Here is a 20400-nt window from a genome sequence, read left to right on the forward strand (position 1 = left end):
TAAAGCCTCTACCTTTGGCTCAGGTCATGATCCCAGGGTCCTGGGATCCAGCCCTGCATCCGGCTCTCTGCTCAGCAGGGAGCCTGCTTCCCTTCCTCTCTCTCTCTCTGCCTGCCTCTCTGCCTACTTGTGATCCCTGTCTGTCAAATAAATAAATAAAGTCTTTAAAAAAAAATTACTAAATACATAAAGTAGCATAATGAATACCATAATAGATCAAATTAGTCAACAGAAACAAATCCAAAATGAAAGAGGTTATGGAAATCAATAGACAAGGACATTAAAACAACTATTATAAACATACTCATAAGGTCAAAACTACTAGGGAAAACAAAAGCATAGTAGGATCTGTAATGATAAATTCCACTGGATGGGATTAACGGCAGGTTAGACACAGAAAAAAAAAAAGTCAGTGAACTTAAAAGACAGAGAGAAAGAACTATCCCTGATAACACACAGAGAAGAAAGATATAAAATTTAAATAAGTAAACAGATTCAATGAGACAATATCATATGGTCTAACATAACATGTAATTAAGTCCCAGGAAAAGGCAAGGAAAAGGGGCACAGGAACAAAGATAAAATATTTGAAGAAATAAGAGCTGAAAATTTTCCAAAGTTGCTAAGACTATACAATCCATACCTCCAAGAAGCTCAGGCCAGATAAACAATATTTTTTATTAAAAAATTAAAAAGTCCAAATAATCATTTAATATGGGTTTATAACAGGGGCACCTGGGTGGCTCAGTCAGTTAAGTGTCCAACTCTTCATATCAGCTCAGGTCATGATCCCAGCGTCGTGAGTTCAAGCCCTAAATTGGGCTCTGTGTTCGGCACATAGTCTGCTTGAGATTCTCTCCCTCCCTCTCCTTTTGCCACCCCCTTTCTCTTTCAAATAAAATCTTTTTAAAAAATATGTGGTTTATAATCAATGTAAAAGTAAAACACGGGACAAATACAGCACAAAGGTTGTAAGACAGGAAACTATAAGTCACTGAGATTTTTAGATTATTTATCAGAGCATAACTTTTCCTAAATGATACAGTAACTAAACCAAACCAAAAAGCTGATGAAGTACATTGTAAATCCACCAGGGTTAAAGAAAAAAATGCTTTAACAAAAGAGGAGTAGTCTGCATGTGGCAGAGATCAGAAACAAGAATTCCAAACTGGGCCCCCAGTGGTCACTGCTGAGAGAGGGCATCCTGAACATGAAATACCATATTCTTATAGATGATATGTGTATCAAGTTATGACTGGATGCCATTAGCCACTAAGATTATCCCTTTACTCTGGTTCCATGCTTACCTAACTACAATTTGGTTTATCAATTAAGGTTTCCTTTTTGAATGCCTTTCTATGGGACTATGGTGTTTTGCTTTTTTAAAAAATCTTGGTATGTAAAAGGCCCTGAATTAAATCATCAGATTAAACGTGGCTCCATTATTATATACTTTTCAAAAACCTAGTAGTCTATACTCTCTGAAACTGGCAAGATCACTTTTATTATTTAAATATGTCCCCAAATTTTCTCCATCTACAATGCTTTGTATCTTTACTTTCTAAAATTTTAAATCAAATTCTACAATTATATCATACTGTACTGCCACTAAGAATAGAAAATCAGCTTTTAAAAAAAATAATTTCCTTAAATTCTAAATAGTTTTGCAGTACTTAAACCCTAAATGGGTCATGCAAAAAGTTAACTCTAAACAGTGATGACAAAGGTAGAAAGGAATTTTTTAAATGAGATCCTTTGATTTATTCCTTTTCTTCCTACCCTTTTCTCTTCTTCCTATTTTGCAATTTTCACGGAAGAGAAGCTTTTGAAAATAAGGGCTCCCTTCATCTATTTTGGATACCTTTCTTCTATTTCAGTTAATTAGCTAAGTAAGGCAAGGTGTCATTTGATTGCTCTTTCCGTGTAAATAGGCAAAAATGTGTTTATCTTAACAATGAGTGCTTACAGCTGATTAGTTCAGAGGGCTAGTGTTAATGAGGCCAAGGTCAAGGAATGCATTTTTTCATAGCCTGCTAACCACTTTAGGCTTCACACTTATAAACTTTGAATCAGAAGCATCATATTTGTATAGTGACAACACAATATTCAGCAACACAAAAGGTTCCAGTGTTCTTCCAAAGACAAAAATAATCAAGATCTATGAAATTTAAGATTAAAATCAAACCAAAAAGAAATAAGAAACACAAGGCCTAATTAATTGGTACTTTAAGATGAACACTAATGAAAAGTAAAATGAGGGGCGCCTGGGTGGCTCAGTGGGTTAAAGCCTCTGCCTTTGGCTCAGGTCATGATCCCAGGGTCCTGGAATGGAGCCCCGCATGGGGCTCTCTGCTCAGCAGGGAGCCTCCTTCCCTTCCTCTCTCTCTGCCTGCCTCGCTGCCTACTTGTGATCTCTGTCAAATAAATAAAAAATCTTAAAAAAAAAAAGAGAGAGATTTACAAAGTTAAAAGATACATCACTCAAATAAATGGTAAATAAAAATTTCAATACAATTTAAATGTGCTTTGCCAACCTAGTCTGGCTCTTACTTGTATGGATGTCAACATCACAATAAAAAATATGAAAATACACCATTAGCACAAATATGTGCAGAATATTCATTCAAAAAATTTTAGTAACTATATGAGAATAACCCCTCACAGTTCCAAAATAAAACCTCTGTACTGTAGATACATAACATTTTGAGATTGGCAGCAAATCTGAAGAGATTAAGACATCAAAGTATTTCATTTGAATATACTAGCTTAATCTTTCAAACAACAAAAATTATTTTAGTGAATATCGTTTGTCAAAATGAAGTTTTAAAATTTACCTATGCTATAATCAGGGAAATACAAGACAAATGGCTCAAAGCACCCAGTATTTGGACGAAACTTTTCCCAAACAATTTCACTGAGAAACAGAACAGTCACATTTCTGTCAGCCTGTAAAAGAAAGAGAAATAAAAGTAACTTCGCATTTAAAAATCTTAATCAGAGCAACAATTCCATTTGAATTTTTCTTTCAAATAAACCCAGCAAAGTTACAAACATATAACAAGCTATTTGCATATTAATAAGACTTATTTATAAAACCTAATCAAGGAGCTCATCCACTTGCAAATTTTCATACATAACTACTTAGAATTTCCATAAAACTTTCAGGTTCACCAACATTTTGGTTATCCATGAATGCTAGGACAGTCAGACAGTTTATTTTACAGAAATTAAGAAACACATTTGCTTAATAATTAAGACAAGATCCTTTTATGGGAATTTTCAAAGAAATCATTAGCTTTCAATCAATAAACAAAAAAATGCACATCTCTCAACACTAAAATAGCTACAGGAACCCAGGGAGGAAATAAGAAAAATAGATATGCTGTACTTATAACCATATAATATTAGGAAACTTTTTTAAAAGCTATTTCACACCAACTATTCAACATGTTGAGTATACATTAAAAAATGTTAAATACACACCCAAAACACTACTGTAAAGTTAACAGTCATTTTTTGAAGTATATTTGGAAAGTATTATCAGTATACCAAAATGAACACTTCAGAAAACAAGCTCAACATGTATACTCTCCTACAGAGTGGCCACAAATGCCTATGATGCCAATTCAAATTTGTCTGTAGACACACCTCTGCATTTTCAACACAGATTTTAATTTTTCCCCATTTTTTTATATTTAACATATCATGTTTTATTTGCTTCAGGGTTACAGGTCTGTGATTAATCAGTCTTACACAATACACAGCACTCACCACAACACATCCCACATTTTTTTTGACATCTCCCAAGGTGACAGAACAGACATGATAGCTGTTTTGTTCGTAGCTATTCTTAGGATCCAAACATGTAAATTACACGACACTTTGATGGTGATTTACTATTTATTAATTCCTAACTTATATGTAATCTTATGTTTCAATTTTCATTACTTAAAAAAACATTCTTTGGCTAACAAAGACAGTTGAGTTCAATATATTAACAATTCCACAAAAATCTAGCTTCTTTATGAAAAAGAGGAAGAGATTTTTACTTTCAAATGCTTTTTGTCTCCTTGAATTTATTTCTACAGGGATAAAAAGTATGTTCTAAATACAATCTTGAACTTATCAAACTCAACAACCAAAGAACAAATAATCCAATCAAGAAATGGGCAGAAGACATGAACAGACAGTTCTGCAAAGAAGACATCCAAAAGGCCAACAGATACATGAAAAAGTGCTCAAGATCACTCAGCATTAGGAAAATACAAATCCAAATCACAGTGAGATAGCACCTTACACCAGTCAGAATGGCTAAAATTAGCCAGTCAGGAAAAAACAGATGTTGGCAAGGATGCAGAGATAGGGGAACCCTCCTACACTCTGGAGGGAACCCAAGCTTGAGCAGCCACTCTGGAAAACAGCATGGAGGTTCCTCAAAAAGTTGAAAATAGAGCTACCTTATGACGCAGCAATCACACTACTGGCTATTTACCCTAAAGACACAAATGTAGTGATCTGAAGGGGCACGTGCACCCCAGTGTTTATAACAACAATGTCCACAATAGCCAAACTATGGGAAAGAGCCTAGATGTCCATCAACAGATGAAGAGATAAAGAAGATGAGATATATTTATATATATATATATATTTCTATATATATATATTTCTATATATATATAGAAAATGAAATACTATGCAATAGTCATCAAAAAAAGTCATCAAAATAGTCATCAAAAAAAAATCTTGCCATTTGCAACGACATGGATGGAACTAGAGGGTATTATGCTAAGGGAAATAAGTCAATCAGAGAAAGACAATTACCATAAGATCTGTCTGATATGAGGAATTTGAGAGGCAGGGCAGGGGGTCATGGAGGTAGGGAAGGAAAAATGAAACAAGATGGGATCGGAAGGGAGACAAACCATAAGAGACTCTTAAACTCTTAAACTTAAACTGAGGGTTGCTGGGGAGTGAGGGGAAGGGACAGGGTGGCTGGGCTATGGACATTGGGGAGGGTACGTGCTATGGTCAGTGCTGTGAATTGAGTAAGACTGATGATTCACAGACCTGTACCCCTGAAGCAAATAATACATTATATGTTAATAAAAAATTAATTAAAAAAAATAAAATCTTGATCATACAGCATTGATCATTTATAAGCATTTGATAAAATCAGTTCAAAAATAGGTATAAAAAAAGAGAAGATATTTATCTGAAAGAATTTTAAGTTGGTAGTGTTCTTATCTGATCTCACCTTCAATATACAATGATACTTATATCAAATAAATATTTTAATCAAATATTTAATTCATTTTAATCAAATAAATATTTTTTAATCAAATAAATATTTACTATAAAAAACATGAAATGCTGGGGTGCCTGGGTGGCTCAGCCAGTTAAGCGTCTGACTTCAGCTCAGGTCATAATCTCAGGGTCCTGGGATCAAGCCCTGTGCCCCGCCCCATGTTGGGCTTCCCACTCAGTGGAGAGCCTGCTTCTCTCTGTCCCTCTATCCCTCCCCTAACTCGTGCACACAGGAGCACACACTCTCTCTCCTTCAAATAACTAAATCTTTTTTTTTTTTTAAGATTTTATTTATTTATTTGACATAAAGAGAGACACGGCGAGAGAGGGAACACAAGCAAGGGGAGTGGGAGAGGGAGAAGCAGGGTTCCAGCTGAGTAGAGAGCCCGATGTGGGGCTCAATCCCAAGACCCTGGGATCATGACCCAGGCCAAAGGCAGACACTTAATGATTGAGCCACCCAGGCTCCCCTCAAATAAGCAAAATCTTAAAACAAAAAACAAACAAAAAACCAAAAAACAAAAACCATGAAATGCCTTTATTAGAGTTCTCCTAAATGAAATATGTTTAAAAATCAAGCAATTTAAAATCAAAACAATTCTCTTTTCTGGTAGAGTTGAGATTACTATGAATCTTTTCGTTTTCTTCAGTTTCCATAACTACAACTAAAAAAAAAGTGAAAAGCCTAACTACTATGAAGGGACGCATGATCACCATTATTAGGCATGAGGGGGAAAAAGTGAGGTAAGCTATAGTGGAAGAGCAAGAGGACAGCAAGAATGCACTCTGACACCAGACAGGGAATCCTAGAGCAATGGGGACAGTGGATGAAGATATGCACAAAAAACACAAATGCAACACAAGAACACAAAACAAGAGGGATGTCTGGGTGGCTCAGTCGGTTAAGCATCTGACTCTTGGTTCTGGCTCAGGTCAAGATCTCAGGAGTCCTGAGACAGAGCCCAGCACCCAGCTCCATGCTCAGCAGGGAGTCTGCTTCAAGATTCTCTCCCTTTGCCCCTCCCCCCGACTCATGAGCACGCACACGTGCAATGCATGCTCTCTCTCTCTCTCTAAAATGAATAAATCTTAAAAAGAGAGAGAGAAAACAAAAAAAGAAATGAAGAATATGAAGGCATCTACTCAAAGAAGATGGGTTCCCAGTCTCAGTGGCAAAATGCCAAGAGTAGCAAAGACTAGACTATGTGAGGAAATTTCCAAGATGGCTACCAAGAGCTATAACTGTCTTTCCTCCTGTACTCTCACAGCTCACCTCCGCCCAATACTATTACTAAAAGTGAATTTTAGGAATTGACCTTAGGCACACAATGATTTCAACAGCACTTGGAAAGCCTCTCTGAACTTCTAAAAGTTTCTCAAATTTCAATAGTATGTTCAGTAAATGTTTAATTTTTCAAAGGTGGAAACGCTGTAAGCACTGCTCTCCAAATATTAATTTTCATTATAATGTTACTTAATATTTAACAGACATAAAACTAGGTAGGTATAAATTATGCTCAAAGTACTTATAGGATAATAAAACAAAAACAAAAGTAAGCCTGTAAGTTAAATACAAAACTATAAAATCAATAAAATTTAAATTAACAGTAACTGAATATGATTAACAATACTGTTTTGATCAAACTAAATATTTGCTCACTTGTGATTACGGTACAAACAGGAAACAGCCACAGTTCTTTTGAGTTGAGCATTCCTATACCAATTGGTATTGGTGAACAATGAATTCTCTCTCCAGCTATCTTTATTCAAACTTCGGCAAAACCCTGATTTGCCATATTACTATAATTTGGCTTTGACCTGATACATATGCATATTAAATCCATGCCTACTCTTTTCTCATTAGTCCATGGCAATTAGAGTAGTATTAATACTATTCAGTGCCAAACAATTATAAATTGAAATCCAAAGCCAGTTTTGACACTGACTGGCCATGAGGTAGAACTCCAGAGATCCAGAATGGACATACCATTCTTTTTCTAGATTACTGAAAAGAAAATTTAAAAATTCTTCAGAAATTCTGAAGTTTGGGCCCCCACCATCTACTCCAGCAAACAACTAAAATCTTTAAAAGAAAGCAGGATTACTCACTTCACAATTAGAAATAAAAAGCTAAAATAAAGAATAAATGTTATCAAGTCACAAACTGCTTTTACTTTGGAAAAAATGCTCAACATTCATAATAGAGAAATACAAATTAAAATTATGTTAAGATTCATTTCTCTCCTGATTGACAAAATGATAAAACTTGACACTCTCTTGATTATATCATAAGGTGAAAAGACTCTCATATATTACTTACCAATTCTTGTAACCTAAGAAACCCAGGCAAAAGATTTGCTTCCATATCTCTTAGATATTCTGCTTTATCTAGAACCTTATAAAAAAAAAAGTGTCAAAATCAATTTACAAAGCTTTCTACAAAATGTTAACATTATATAATGCACAATTCAAGGCTTGCATTTTCCATGTTAAAAAGAAAAATTGTAACCTGTGAATTAATTTTTAACTGGTATTTATTTTGTAGAAGACATTTCAAACAGGTCAAATCAGTAAATGACTGGGGTGCCTGGGTGGCTCAGTAGGTTAAAGCCTCTGCCTTCAGCTCAGGTCATGATCCCAGGGTCCTGGGATCAAGCCCCACATCAGGCTCTCTGCTCAGTGGGGAGCCTGCTTCCTCCTCTCTCTCTGCCTGCCTCTCTGCCTTCTTGTGATCTCTGTCTGTCAAATAAGTAAATAAAATCTTAAAAAAAAAAAAAAAGGAGGCGGCGGCTTCAAGAGGTCATCCATTAGTCCGTAACAATAAAATCAAGGTCTTCATAACCTAACCCTTATTTTTACTTTTTGTTATGGAAATTTTTAAATATACACAAAAAGAGGGAGATCAGTAACTCCCACACATATATTTCATCCAACCCCAACAAACATTAACATATGGTCAAACTTGTTTCTTCTAACACCTCCACTTTTCCCCTCCACTATCTCGCTGGATTATATTAAAGCAAATCCCGGACATACCACTCCATCTGTAAATATGTCAGTATGCAGCTCTAAGAAATGAAGACCCATTTTTTTTTTTTAAACATAATCACAGTATCATTATCATGCCTAAAAAATTTAACAATTTTTTTTTTAAAGATTTTATTTATTTATTTGACAGAGAGAGAGATCACAAGTAGGCAGAGAGGCAGGCAGAGAGAGAGGAGGAAGCAGGCTCCCTGCAGAGCAGAGAGCCCGATGCGGGGCTCGATCCCAGGACCCTGAGATCATGACCTGAGCCGAAGGCAGCGGCTTAATCCACTGAGCCACCCAGGCGCCCCTAACAATATTTTTTAACATCATTATTACATGGTTATTACACCAAATTCAAATTTCCCCACTTGTCCCAAAAATATCTCCGTAAGAGTTCATTTATTTGATTCAGGATACAAAAAGGTTCATATGTTGAATCTTATTGTATTTGGTCTATCTTCTAGTCAATTTTAAATTACAGTATTTCCCCTGACCCTTCCTTTTTTGTTATGTATCTGTTGAAAACCAGTCACCCATTGTAAAGAATTTCCCAAATCCTGAATTGGCTGACTGTACCTCTTTAGTATCATTTAACATGTTCTTAAATCCAGTATATTTCCTATAAAATAGTCAATAAATTAGAGGTTTGATCAGATTCAGATTCAAGTTTTGGTCAAGAACACTTCACAAATTGTGCTCTGTATTTCTTATCGAATCACATCAGCAGGAACACGACACCTGGTTGTCTGTCTGTGATGTTAAGACTGATTGATAGGTTCAGGTATCATCAGACTGATCCATCCATCAAAAAGCTCCCCAGCAGCCTTTCACCAAATAATTTCTGCATCAATAGATGATCATTGCCTACATCCAGAACTTTCTTAGGTATTGCAAAACTTAATTTTCTATGATCCCTTCTGCATTTGTTGGAAGACATTTTTCTAGAAAGAACGTTGTTACTCAGAAAGTAACTTAGTTACTCAGAAATAAAGTTCACACAGGACAAAAGGGATAAATGCTTGATTCTTTCCTTTTATCTACTAATTTTCAGGGTAAGTTTGTGCCTCTTTTCATTTTCCGTGATTGCTATAAAACATTACCACACAAACTTGGTAGCTTAGAAGAGACTAAAAATGTGTCTCATCACAGTTCTGGATGTCTTAAGTCTGAAATCAGTTTCATGGAGCCAAAATCAAGGTGTTCGCAGGGCCATACTCCCTCCAGCAGCTCTAAGGTAGAATCCATTCTCTGCTTTTTAATTTTTTTGAATTTTAATTGATTTATTTGAGAGAGAATGAGAGAGCACAAGAGGGGGGAGGGACAGAGGAAGAAGCAGACTCCCTGCTGAGCAAGGAGCCCAATACAGGACTTGATCCTGGGAGTCAAGGATCATAATCTAAGCAAAAGGCAGTCTCTTAACCAACCGAGCCACCCAGGTACCCCTTTCTGCCTCTTTTAGCTGCTGGTGGCTGCACCACTAGATAATTCAAGGCAAGTATCTCTTAAGTTTCTCTTCTCTGCTTGCCTCTGCTTCCATCACCTAGCCTCCTCCTGTGTGTGTGGTTTAGTCAAATCCTCTATTTGCTTCTCTCCTACACAAACATTTGTGGTTGTGTTTTGGGATCACCCAGATAAACCTGGTAATCTACCCATCTCTAGACCCTTGACCACATTTGCAAAGGCCCTCTTTCCAAATGAAGGGTTCATTTATAGGTTCCAGGAACTCGGACCTAATATCCTCAGGGGCCATTATTCAGCCTACTGCTGTGCCCTAGTAAATGAATCTCCCATGGTAACCAATAAACTGAGGTTTTGTGTTTTTTATACACTTGTTTAGTATCATTATAAATTCACAGATTTTAACACATGTAATGTATTTCCATCTACTGAATTTTTTTTTTTTTTTAATAACCAAACTATACTATGTTTGGCCAGTGGAAGCCCCTTCAGACAAGTTGCTAGGTCCTTTTTATACCCACCCCCCAGCTTTGAGATGTAACTAACTTATAACTGCGTAAGTATAAGGCACACAGATGTTGATTTGACGCACTTATATACTGTAAAATGATTTCCATGATAGCTTTGGCTAACACTTTCAGCACCTCACATAATTATCATTTCTTTTTTGTGGTAAGAACATTTAAGATCTATTCTACTCACTTAGCAATATTCAAGTATATATAACACAGTATAGCATAACTATAACCATTATGTTGCATAACAGATTCCCTAAAACTTGTTCATCTTATAATTAGAATAGCTTGTACTCTTTGACCAACATCTCTCCACTTCCCTTATCCCACAGCCTCTGTTTGTTCCTTTGTTTCTTTAAGTTTGGCTTTTTATATTCCACATATGATTAAGTGTCTCTGCCTGATTTCTTTCACTTAGCATAATGCCCTCAAGGTCCATCCATGTTGTCACAAATGGCAGGATTTCCCTCTCATGGCTGAATAATATTCAACTGTGTGTGTATGTACACACACACACACACACACACACACACACACACACAGTCTTAACTACTGCGAATAAAACTGCAATGAATATGGTAGCGCAGATAGCTCTTTGACATCCTAATTTCATCTCCTTTGCATGTATCCAGAAGTAAGACTGCTGAATCACATGGTATTTCTATTTTTAATGTTTTAAGGAACCTCCACACTGTATTTCTCATAGTGGCTATACCACTATGCACAAGGGTTCCCTTTTCTCCATATCCTTGCCAATACTTGTCTTTTGGATGATAGTCATTCTAACAGGTGTGAGGTATATCTCATGGTTTTGGTTTGCATTACCTTGATGATTAGTGATATTGAGCACCTTTTCATGTACGTGGCCATTTGCATGTCTTCTTTGGAGAAATGTCTATTCAGGTCCTTTGACCATTTTCTAACTAGATTTTTTTTTTTTTTTTTTTTTTGCTATGGGGTTGCATGAGTTCTTTATATATATATATATTTTTTTTTAAAGATTTTATTTTATTTATTTGACAGTGAGAGAGAGAGATCATAAGTAGGCAGAGAGGCAGGCAGAGAGGAGGAAGCAGGCTCCCTGTGAGGCAGAGAGCCCGATGTGGGGCTCGATCCCAGGACCCTGAGATCATGACCTGAGCCGAAGGCAGCGGCTTAATCCACTGAGCCACCCAGGCGCCCCTCTTTATATATTTTTGATACTAACCCCTTGTTCAGTAGATGACTACAACTACCTTCTTCCATTGTGTAGACTGCCTTTTAATTTGGGTGATTGTTTCTTCTTCTTCTGTGCACAAGTTTTTAATTCAATGTAGTCCCATTTATTTTAATTTCTGCTTTTGTTGTTGTGCTTTTTGGTGTCATATTTAAAAAACCATTGCTGGGGCGCCTGGGTGTCCCAGGCAGTTAAGCATCTGACTCTTGATTTAGGCTCAGGTCATGATCTCAGGTCAAGCCCCATGCTGGGCTCCATGCAAGTTGGGAGTGTGCTTGAGATTCTCTTTCTCTGCCCCCTCCCCCTCCAAGCATGTGCACACACTCTCTCAAATAAATCTTTAAAATAAATAAATAATAAAAACCTGTTGCCAAGACCAATGTCAAATAACATTTTCCCTATGTTTTCTTCTAGGAGTTTTTATGGCTTCAGTTAATTCTTTAATCCATTTCAAGTTAACTTTTATGAGTAGTGTAAAATAAGGGTCTAACTTCACTCTTTCGCATATGGCTATCCAGTTTTCCCATCACCATTTATTTGAAGACACTATCCTTTCCCCACTGAGCATTCTTGGTTTCCTTACCAAATATTAGTTGACTATATGTATATGGAAAGATTTATTTCTGTGCTCTAAATTTTATTCCATTGGTTTATGCATCTACTTTTATGCCAGTACCACAGTTTTACTACAGCTTTGCACTATAGTTTGAAAGAAATCAGGAAGTATAATGCCTCAAGCTGTTTTTCTTCTTTCTCAACATTGCTTTGGCTGTTCTGCCTTTTGTGATTCCATACAAATTTTAGGATTGTTTTCTCTATTTCTGTGAAACATTTCATTGGAATTTTGATAGTGATATAGATGGCTTTGGGTACTATGGACATTTTAACAATATTAATTCTTCCAAAACATGAGCTTCTGTGTGTTTCTGAAATGACCCAAGTTGTAGTTGATAGTTCCCTAGCTTTCTATTATGGCAAAATGTTCTAGGTTCATCTTGTACATTTTCTTCTCAGAACTGAAATTTTAAAAGTTGGTTTTTTTTTTTAACATTCACACTTTATTAATAAATCTTATTGGAAACTATAATCATTTAAATTAGGAATAAAATTAAAATGCAAAGAATATGATATTGTTTTCCTAAGTAGTCCAAATTGTTTTAGGTTTTATTGATTAATAGACAGACTGAAACAATCTATGAGTAATCAGCTTAAGATATTTCACTCCTGGGGCGCCTGGGTGGCTCAGTGGGTTAAGCCTCTGCCTTCAGCTCAGGTCATGATCTCAGAGTCCTGGGATCGAGCCCCGTATCGGGCTCTCTGCTTGGCAGGGAGCCTGCTTCCTCCCCTCTCTGGCTGCTGCTCTGCCTACTTGTAATCTCTCTCTCTCTCTCTCTGTAAAAAAAGAAAAAAAAAAAAAAATTAAAAAAAAAAAAGATATTTCACTCCTAATTAGACAAAATAAAGCTAAAATTATTTACTGCTAAAAAGATATAAATTACTTTCTCCGCTATGCAATTATACAATTTTCCCATCAATCTCCATTTAAGTAACTCTTTAATCCAGGACACAGATTAATTAAAATAACTGGCCCATTTTTATGCCCATTTATGCAAAAAACAAAGCTGAAGCAATAAATTAATAGTTCATCCTTCTCATTTAGTTAACCTACTATAATTAATGATTTTATGATATTCTAATAAATGATCCTTCTTCAAAAGCAATTATCAGATAACATTCAGAGAAGTAAAAATTTTAATTCAGATTCAAACATTTATCTTAATAATTTACACAAAGGCATTCTAATAGACTTAATTTGCAAGCTGGTTTACTGACTATAAAACATTCTCAGCTACCTTTCTGTAATTAAGTACTGAAGCTTAACGATTCATATATATTATGTAGCTGAACTGCCTATAGATGTACTCTAAAAAACGTCTCACACTAAACACCTGCAAACTTTCTCACACTTAATGTTTAATGTTTAGCCAACTAACAAGTACTTACTGAATACCAACTTCTATCCAACAGATGTGAAAAATGAGTAGGGCCCTACTTACTCATCAAGCTATTTATAGAATATTTATTTTCCCTCCTACCTAAAGACATTCAGCTTTGAAACTCTCCCTGTTGTCACCCACATATACTGAGGTCATTCCTCCTCATTCTTTAAATATTACAGTTTCTTACTAACACTTCCCTATTATAACTCCAATATTTTTGGATATTTCAAAACCCACGTTAATGTCCCTCTTCTGATATGAACTCTTAATCCTTAAGTTCCTCTCCACCAGTGATCTTGTTTCCTACCTTATCTCACTGAAAGCGTAAATTTATTACTTAGAACACTGGTTTTTGAAGTATGGTCTATGGCCCCCTGGGGGTGGGAAGGGTGTCCCTGATATCCTTTCAAAAGGTTGGCAAAGTCAAAACTATTTTCATAATAATACTGAAACATTTTTTGCCCTTTTCACCATGTTGATATTTGCACTGATGGTGCAAGTAATAGTGGGTTAGAGTTGCCTTGGCATAAATCAAGGTAATGGTGCGGAACTGTACTAAGAGTAGCTGTAGGAGCACCAGGGTGGCTCAGTTGGTTAAGCAACTGCCTTTGCCTCAAGTTGTGATCCCAAAGTCCTGGGATCGAGTCCTGCATCAGGCTCCCAGCTCCATGGGGAGTCTGATTCTCCCTCTGACCTTCTCCCCTCTCATGCTCTCTCTCAAATAAATAAACAAATAAATTTAATTAAATCTTTAAAAAAAAAAGCTGTATAAGAATACACTTATGCACTTGCGTTTTAAAAGAAATTAGACTTTTACCTCTGAAGATGGGAATAGATGTTTTTTTTCCTCTTCTTCTGCTAAGTAAAACTAAGAACCTTGAATATTATATATAAAACAAACAGGGCTCTGAAAGGTAAAGAGAAGACAGACCAGCTAGGGACCTTAAGAGCAGAGGAATGACAACTCACTTCAGAGGGCATATTGCCTCAGCTGTCTTTTTGCCTGACACAGCACACATGTGGGGCTGAAGAAATCAGCAACACAGAAAGGCTAATGAGCATAAATCAAAAAAGCTCTAACAAAACCCTGCTCTCCCTAGTCAAAGGACCAAGAAAGGGGCAGGGTAGCAAGATTTCCAAGACACTGCACTAACTCAAATTTTCTTTATATATCATCGATTCCTTCTCTGTCCTCATTCATTCTTCCTCATCTCCTCATCCCATAACCAAGAAACTGCCACAAGGCTTAGGCACTTGGACTCACCTCTCTTCTAACTCACTCACTCTCCTGGTGACCTAATGGTCTCATAGCTTTAAGAACTACTACCTCTATACTCTGAAATCCTATCTCCACAATGGGCCCCTCCTGACCTAAGACTGTAGTCTCCAAGTGCCAACTGAACTTCTGTACTTGGCTTTAATGTGCCCTGAACCAAACTCCTGATCACTCCTTCCTTACCCAAGAAGACCTCCCACTGTAGTTTTCTCCACTAAGATAATGACAACTCCATCCTTTCAAGTGCACAAAAAACTTCTGAGTCGCCCTTAACTTTGTTCTTTCTCTCCTCCTCTATAGTCAATCTATCAGAAATTCTGTCAAAATATACTGAGACCACTTCTTACCACATCTACTGCTACCACCCTGACCTAACCAACATGATGCTTTGCCTAAATTATAATAAATGCCTCATAACTAGTTTTAGTAGTTTCCTACAGCTGCCATAAAAAAGTACCACAAGCAGGGTGACTTAAACTACAGAAATGAATTATTATCTCACAGTTCCAGAAACTAGAAGTCCAAGATCATGGTGTTGGCAGGGCCATGCTTCCTCCAAAGGTGCTTGTGGCAGCAAAACTCCAATCTTTATGTGGTATCTTCCCTTTGTGCATATCTATACCCAAATTTCCTATTTTTTTTTTTAAAGATTTATTTATTTGACAGATAGAGATTACAAGTAGGCAGAGAGGCAGGCAGAGAGAGAGAGAGGAGGAAGCAGGCTCCCAGCCAAGCAGAGAGCCCGATGCGGGGCTCGATCCCAGGACCCTGGGATCATGACCCGAGCTGAAGGCAGAGGCTTTAACCCGCTGAGCCACCCAGGCGCCCCCCAAATTTCCTATTTTTATAAGGACACCAGTCATATTAAGTTAGGGGTCCAAACTACTCTAGTACAACTTCAACTTAATTAATTACAACTGCAATGACCCCATTTCCAAATAGGGTCATTCTGAGGTACAAGGGGTTAGAACTTCAACATATGAATTCTTGGACAAAACAATTCAACCCGTAACATTAGCCTGCATGCTTCTATCCTCACACTCTTCATTTGATTCTCAACATTACTACTCTCCCTTGCACTGGAACTATTCTAGCCACAATGGCCTCCTTGGTATTCTTTGAATACACAAAGTATGTTCCGGTGTATGTAGTCTTACATAAATCTCTTTACCTGGAATACTCTTTTTTCACCTATCTTCGTAGCCAGCTCAGTTCCTTCCTTGATCCTCAGATCTCAGCTCAGTCATCATTATCTCGGTGAGATATTCTCTCTCTTCTCTATTTTAGAAAAGTAACTACTCTCCCCGACCCAAGTGATTCTCCTTTACTCTAGTAACTTAACTGACATCCTACATACTAACTTGTTTTTTGTTTTTTTTTTAAAGATTTTTTTATTTATTTATTTGACAGAGAGAGATCACAAGTAGACAGAGAGGCAGGCAGAGAGAGAGAGAGGGAAGCAGGCTCCCTGCTGAGCAGACAGCCTGATGTGGGACTCGATCCCAGAACCCTGACTGAGATCATGACCTGAGCCGAAGGCAGCGGCTTAACCCATTGAGCCACCCAGGCACCCCTAACTTGTTTTTATTGATCTTCCTCAACTACACTATAAACTACAGGAGGGCAGAGACTCTATATTGTTCCATGTTCTATTTCCAGTATCTAAAATAGTGTCTGGTATATAGGAAGTGCCCAAGAGTTATTTGCTGAATAAATAAATGAATGAAACTAAAACGTGGAAGGAACTGTTTTACACATATCAGGAGACGCAAGAATGCATAAGATCTCATCCCTTCAGTAAGTTTACAACTTAGCTGTTATAATAAGGCATTCTATTAAAATTTGATTCCAATTCCAGAGATAATTTTTTTTAAATGGCTAAAGTATTATAAACAAATCCACTAAAAAAAAACCACATTACACATTTTCAGTTGTCTGCTTATCATTTTCACACTGACGTAACAACTACAATTCAGACTTAGCCACCCCAAAATCAAATGATTCATCTTTCCCCACAAACCTCTACTCCATACACAATTGAAAAATTTGACCTTCATGGTCTTTTCCATTCCTCTCTGCATCACCCACTCTACGTCTAGTCCAGGCCCAAATTTCCTCTAATTTAAACAGCAATAAGACCCTGAAAGCCAACATTAAGACTTCGGTCTGTCACCACCAGCCCCTAATGCATCTATTTAACATGTTTTACAGAAGAATCTTCCTAAAACAGATTTGTTGCTCTAAAATCTTCCCTACCTCCTCACCCCCTAGAAAATGACATTAGTAGAGTTTCACGTTAGTAGAGTTTTCAAGATACTCCATGATTTGCCTCACCTACCTTCCTAGATTTTTTCTCCTCTCATCCACTGTTACCCATTAAAACTGGACTATTTGCATTCCCTGGCCTCCAATGCATCTGTATGACTTCCTTACATAATTCCTACTATCTGAAATCCCCTTCTTCAGTTTCCTCCTATAATCCTTTAATCATCCTTTTAAGTCTATCTCAAATGTTATCACCTCATGAAGCTGTACCACACATGCCTAAGTTAGTGTTTTGCATTTCATGGTTATCACTTATCACACGCTGCACACAGTCACATGTAGTACATGTCGAAACTCCTCCATTAAACTGAAGTTCCCTTTGGATAAGAAATACATCTAAAACATATTTTGTATCCCAAAAGCACCTTTGTACAGTGCAATACACATAATGAGACTTGAAACAAATATACAGAAATTGACCTAATAAGCAGTTTCCAAATAGACGGTATAATGAAATTAAATTACTCACAATATATACAGTCTGATCCTTGAGACTTTCAGCTTTGGTTACTTGTTTAAACAAGCGAACAAAATCATTAAATGTTTCACAGGTTATTTGAGTAGAACAGCCACCCTCTGAAGAACTGAGATGATTCAATTTGTTTAAAATTTGTTCCAAAAGCAGCCTCAAGGAGAAGCATTCAACACAATTCACGAAGACATGTGGGAGCTGAAAACAAAAATGTAAAAAACGTGTAAATAGAAAAGAAAACCCTCATATATGGTCACGGCTCTGTTGGATATTCCCCAGGTGTCCTTCTACTACTCTACATCCCTCCATCCCCAAACCTGCTCTGTACCCCAGGAGGCTGACCACTACAGACTGCATCACCTAGACTCTCTTATATTCTGGCTCTGGTTGGATTCGATCAACAAGAACCAGGAGCTTGAAAGAGAGCAGTAAGAAGAAACAAAATGAATATTCCCTTAACTTACCCCTTATCCCTCAGTGGCCCATAGTTCCACCACAGCTACATTCTTCTATCAAAGGCCGAAGCTCCAGCTGGGCAGCCCTCCCCATCTAAGACTACAGCTCTTACAGTGATCTGGTATCAGCTACTTCCCTCGGTCCATTCAGGTGTAGAGGGAGTAAAAGCTCTCAGTGCTTTATCGTCTCTTGTTGGTTCCCTTAACATTTTTTCAACCTTTGCACAACAGTACCTTCATTAAACTCACTTCAATTATTCGAGTTTGCCATTTGTTTCCTACAGAGATTCAGAGCTAAATTATACTTTACTCTAGAGAATTATTAAGAAACCCAAGTACATTTTAAAATTCTTAGTAGGAATTTCATACTAATAACTTTAAGATAATATTCTAATGATAAACAAACCTAGATCGAAAAGAATTTTAAGAGTTTGAAACCACAGTAATCGTCCTATGAGGATTAAGCTAGCTCTTCACTTAGAGATCAAAAAGGAGGTTAATTTCAGAAGTAACAAGGAAACAAAGACTTGCTTACAAATACAGTCTGTTCTCAAAATGAAATCACAAAAGCAGTGCTACTCATTCTGAGGAAGATAACTTTGGCATCTAGCACAAATAATGGAACTTAAAACTATTTTTAGTGATATTTATAACAATTTTTAGTGATATTCCACAAATCTCACCCAAGAGCGAAGCTTTTCTTTCTCTTTCAGAGTAATAATGTAACTAAGACTACCTAATATCTCTTAGTCACAGTTTCAATAACATTTGTTGTCCTTTTTTACCCCTATTTCCTGATGAACTAGAGTCTACAATATCTCAAACAAAAACTGGTCAGAAATATTTCATATAGTAGAAGATATCCCTTCAGAGAAAGGTAAACTATACTATCTCTCCCAGATTCCTCCCATGTCTAGGAATCTATGAGGTTTAAAAAAAAAAAAAATCAATTAACAGTTATTCTTACCTCTAAAGTTCTCAACAAAGTTTGTGTTACATAGGTCTTTCCACTGGCAGTATGTCCATAAATAAAAATTGATGGAAAGCTGAAATGATGCCTCTGAGAGAGAAAAGACAAGTATTAGTCAGCACATACAAAACAGTAAATAATTATCAACTCATGAGAAAGTTTTACATGGCAAAGTAAAATATTCAATCCAAATTATTTCAATAGTGACCACACAATGGATCCATGATTACACTTTGAACTTACCTGAATTCAATTCTAGGCACTTTCTCTGTTTTTCTCTGAAAAATTGTACTTGGCAGATTTAGTATATATTACATATATAACACTATGTATATGTATACTATATATATGTTACATATTTATACTTTTTATTACTGTGCAGGTTTATATGTCCAAACTCTTGTATTTTCAAATACATAGGCTGCCAAAATTTTTCAAGGATAACTGTAACCAAGTTAACCAAAGTTAACTTTATCTTAATTCTTTGGAGAATCTAATCTCACATGCTGCAATTTCACTACACATATTAAACAATGCATACATAATCACAGAGTTGGAAGAAATTTCAGGAGTCCTCTCTTTTTAGGAAAACTTAACAGAATACTTTTAAATTATGCATACTATATTTACCCTTGCCTAAATGTACACATTTCATCAAATAAAACAATAAAATCTATATATCATATATTTCAAAACACGTATTCCCAAGAACCTCAGGATAAATGTTAAGAGTCAGCTGTCCAGTAAAAAGTAAAGATTGTCAAATCTCTTGGATTCCTTAATACTACAAATACGTTTCATTCATTTATTAGACACCTATCAAATGCTGAAAACCATAATGCACTGAAGAGTACAAATACCTGTTAAAGACAAAATCTGCTGTGGAAGTGGGACAGTCTAGTGGGATACACTTGTTTTAAAAAATAATTACAAGATGGGGCGCCTGGGTGGCTCAGTGGGTTAAGCCTCTGCCTTCGGCTCAGGTCATGATCTCAGGGTCCTGGGATCGAGCCCCACATCGGGCTCTCTGCTCAGCAGGGAGCCTGCTTCCCCCTCTCTCTCTGCCTGCCTCTCTGCCTACTTGTGATCTTTGTCTGTCAAATAAATAAATAAAGTCTTAAAAAAAAATTACAAGAATATTGGATGATGCTATTTCCACAAGAAAGCAGAATCTCTATGATCATAATCTACCACCACAATAATAGTCATGTGTTTATGTTTATTATTAATTTATATATTCACTATATGTTTTATTTTAATTAATTAAATAATTATTAGCATTATTTATTAAACATCTATTACATTCTGGCCACTAAGTTACACATTTCCTTTTGCAAGACAAATCAGAGACTTAGATTTATACAGGAGAAAACTTTCTA

General features: G+C 36.5%; 1 protein-coding gene across 3 annotated transcripts in view; it reads right to left on the reverse strand.

The window, feature by feature from the left end:
* ORC5 (origin recognition complex subunit 5) overlaps positions 1–20400 on the reverse strand; it is a 95089-nt gene that overhangs the window by 72326 nt on the left and 2363 nt on the right. For all 3 annotated transcript variants that reach the window (XM_046021170.1, XM_046021171.1, XM_046021169.1), the window contains exons 2-5: positions 19019–19111; positions 17594–17794; positions 7625–7699; positions 2835–2946 (exon numbers count right to left, since the gene is read on the reverse strand). In XM_046021170.1, the coding sequence (XP_045877126.1) occupies positions 2835–2946; positions 7625–7699; positions 17594–17794; positions 19019–19111 (481 nt within the window). The remainder of the gene's footprint in view (positions 1–2834; positions 2947–7624; positions 7700–17593; positions 17795–19018; positions 19112–20400) is intronic.

The sequence above is a fragment of the Meles meles genome, chromosome 10 (assembly GCF_922984935.1).
Source record: "Meles meles chromosome 10, mMelMel3.1 paternal haplotype, whole genome shotgun sequence".
In the NCBI taxonomy this organism is placed as follows: domain Eukaryota; kingdom Metazoa; phylum Chordata; class Mammalia; order Carnivora; family Mustelidae; genus Meles; species Meles meles.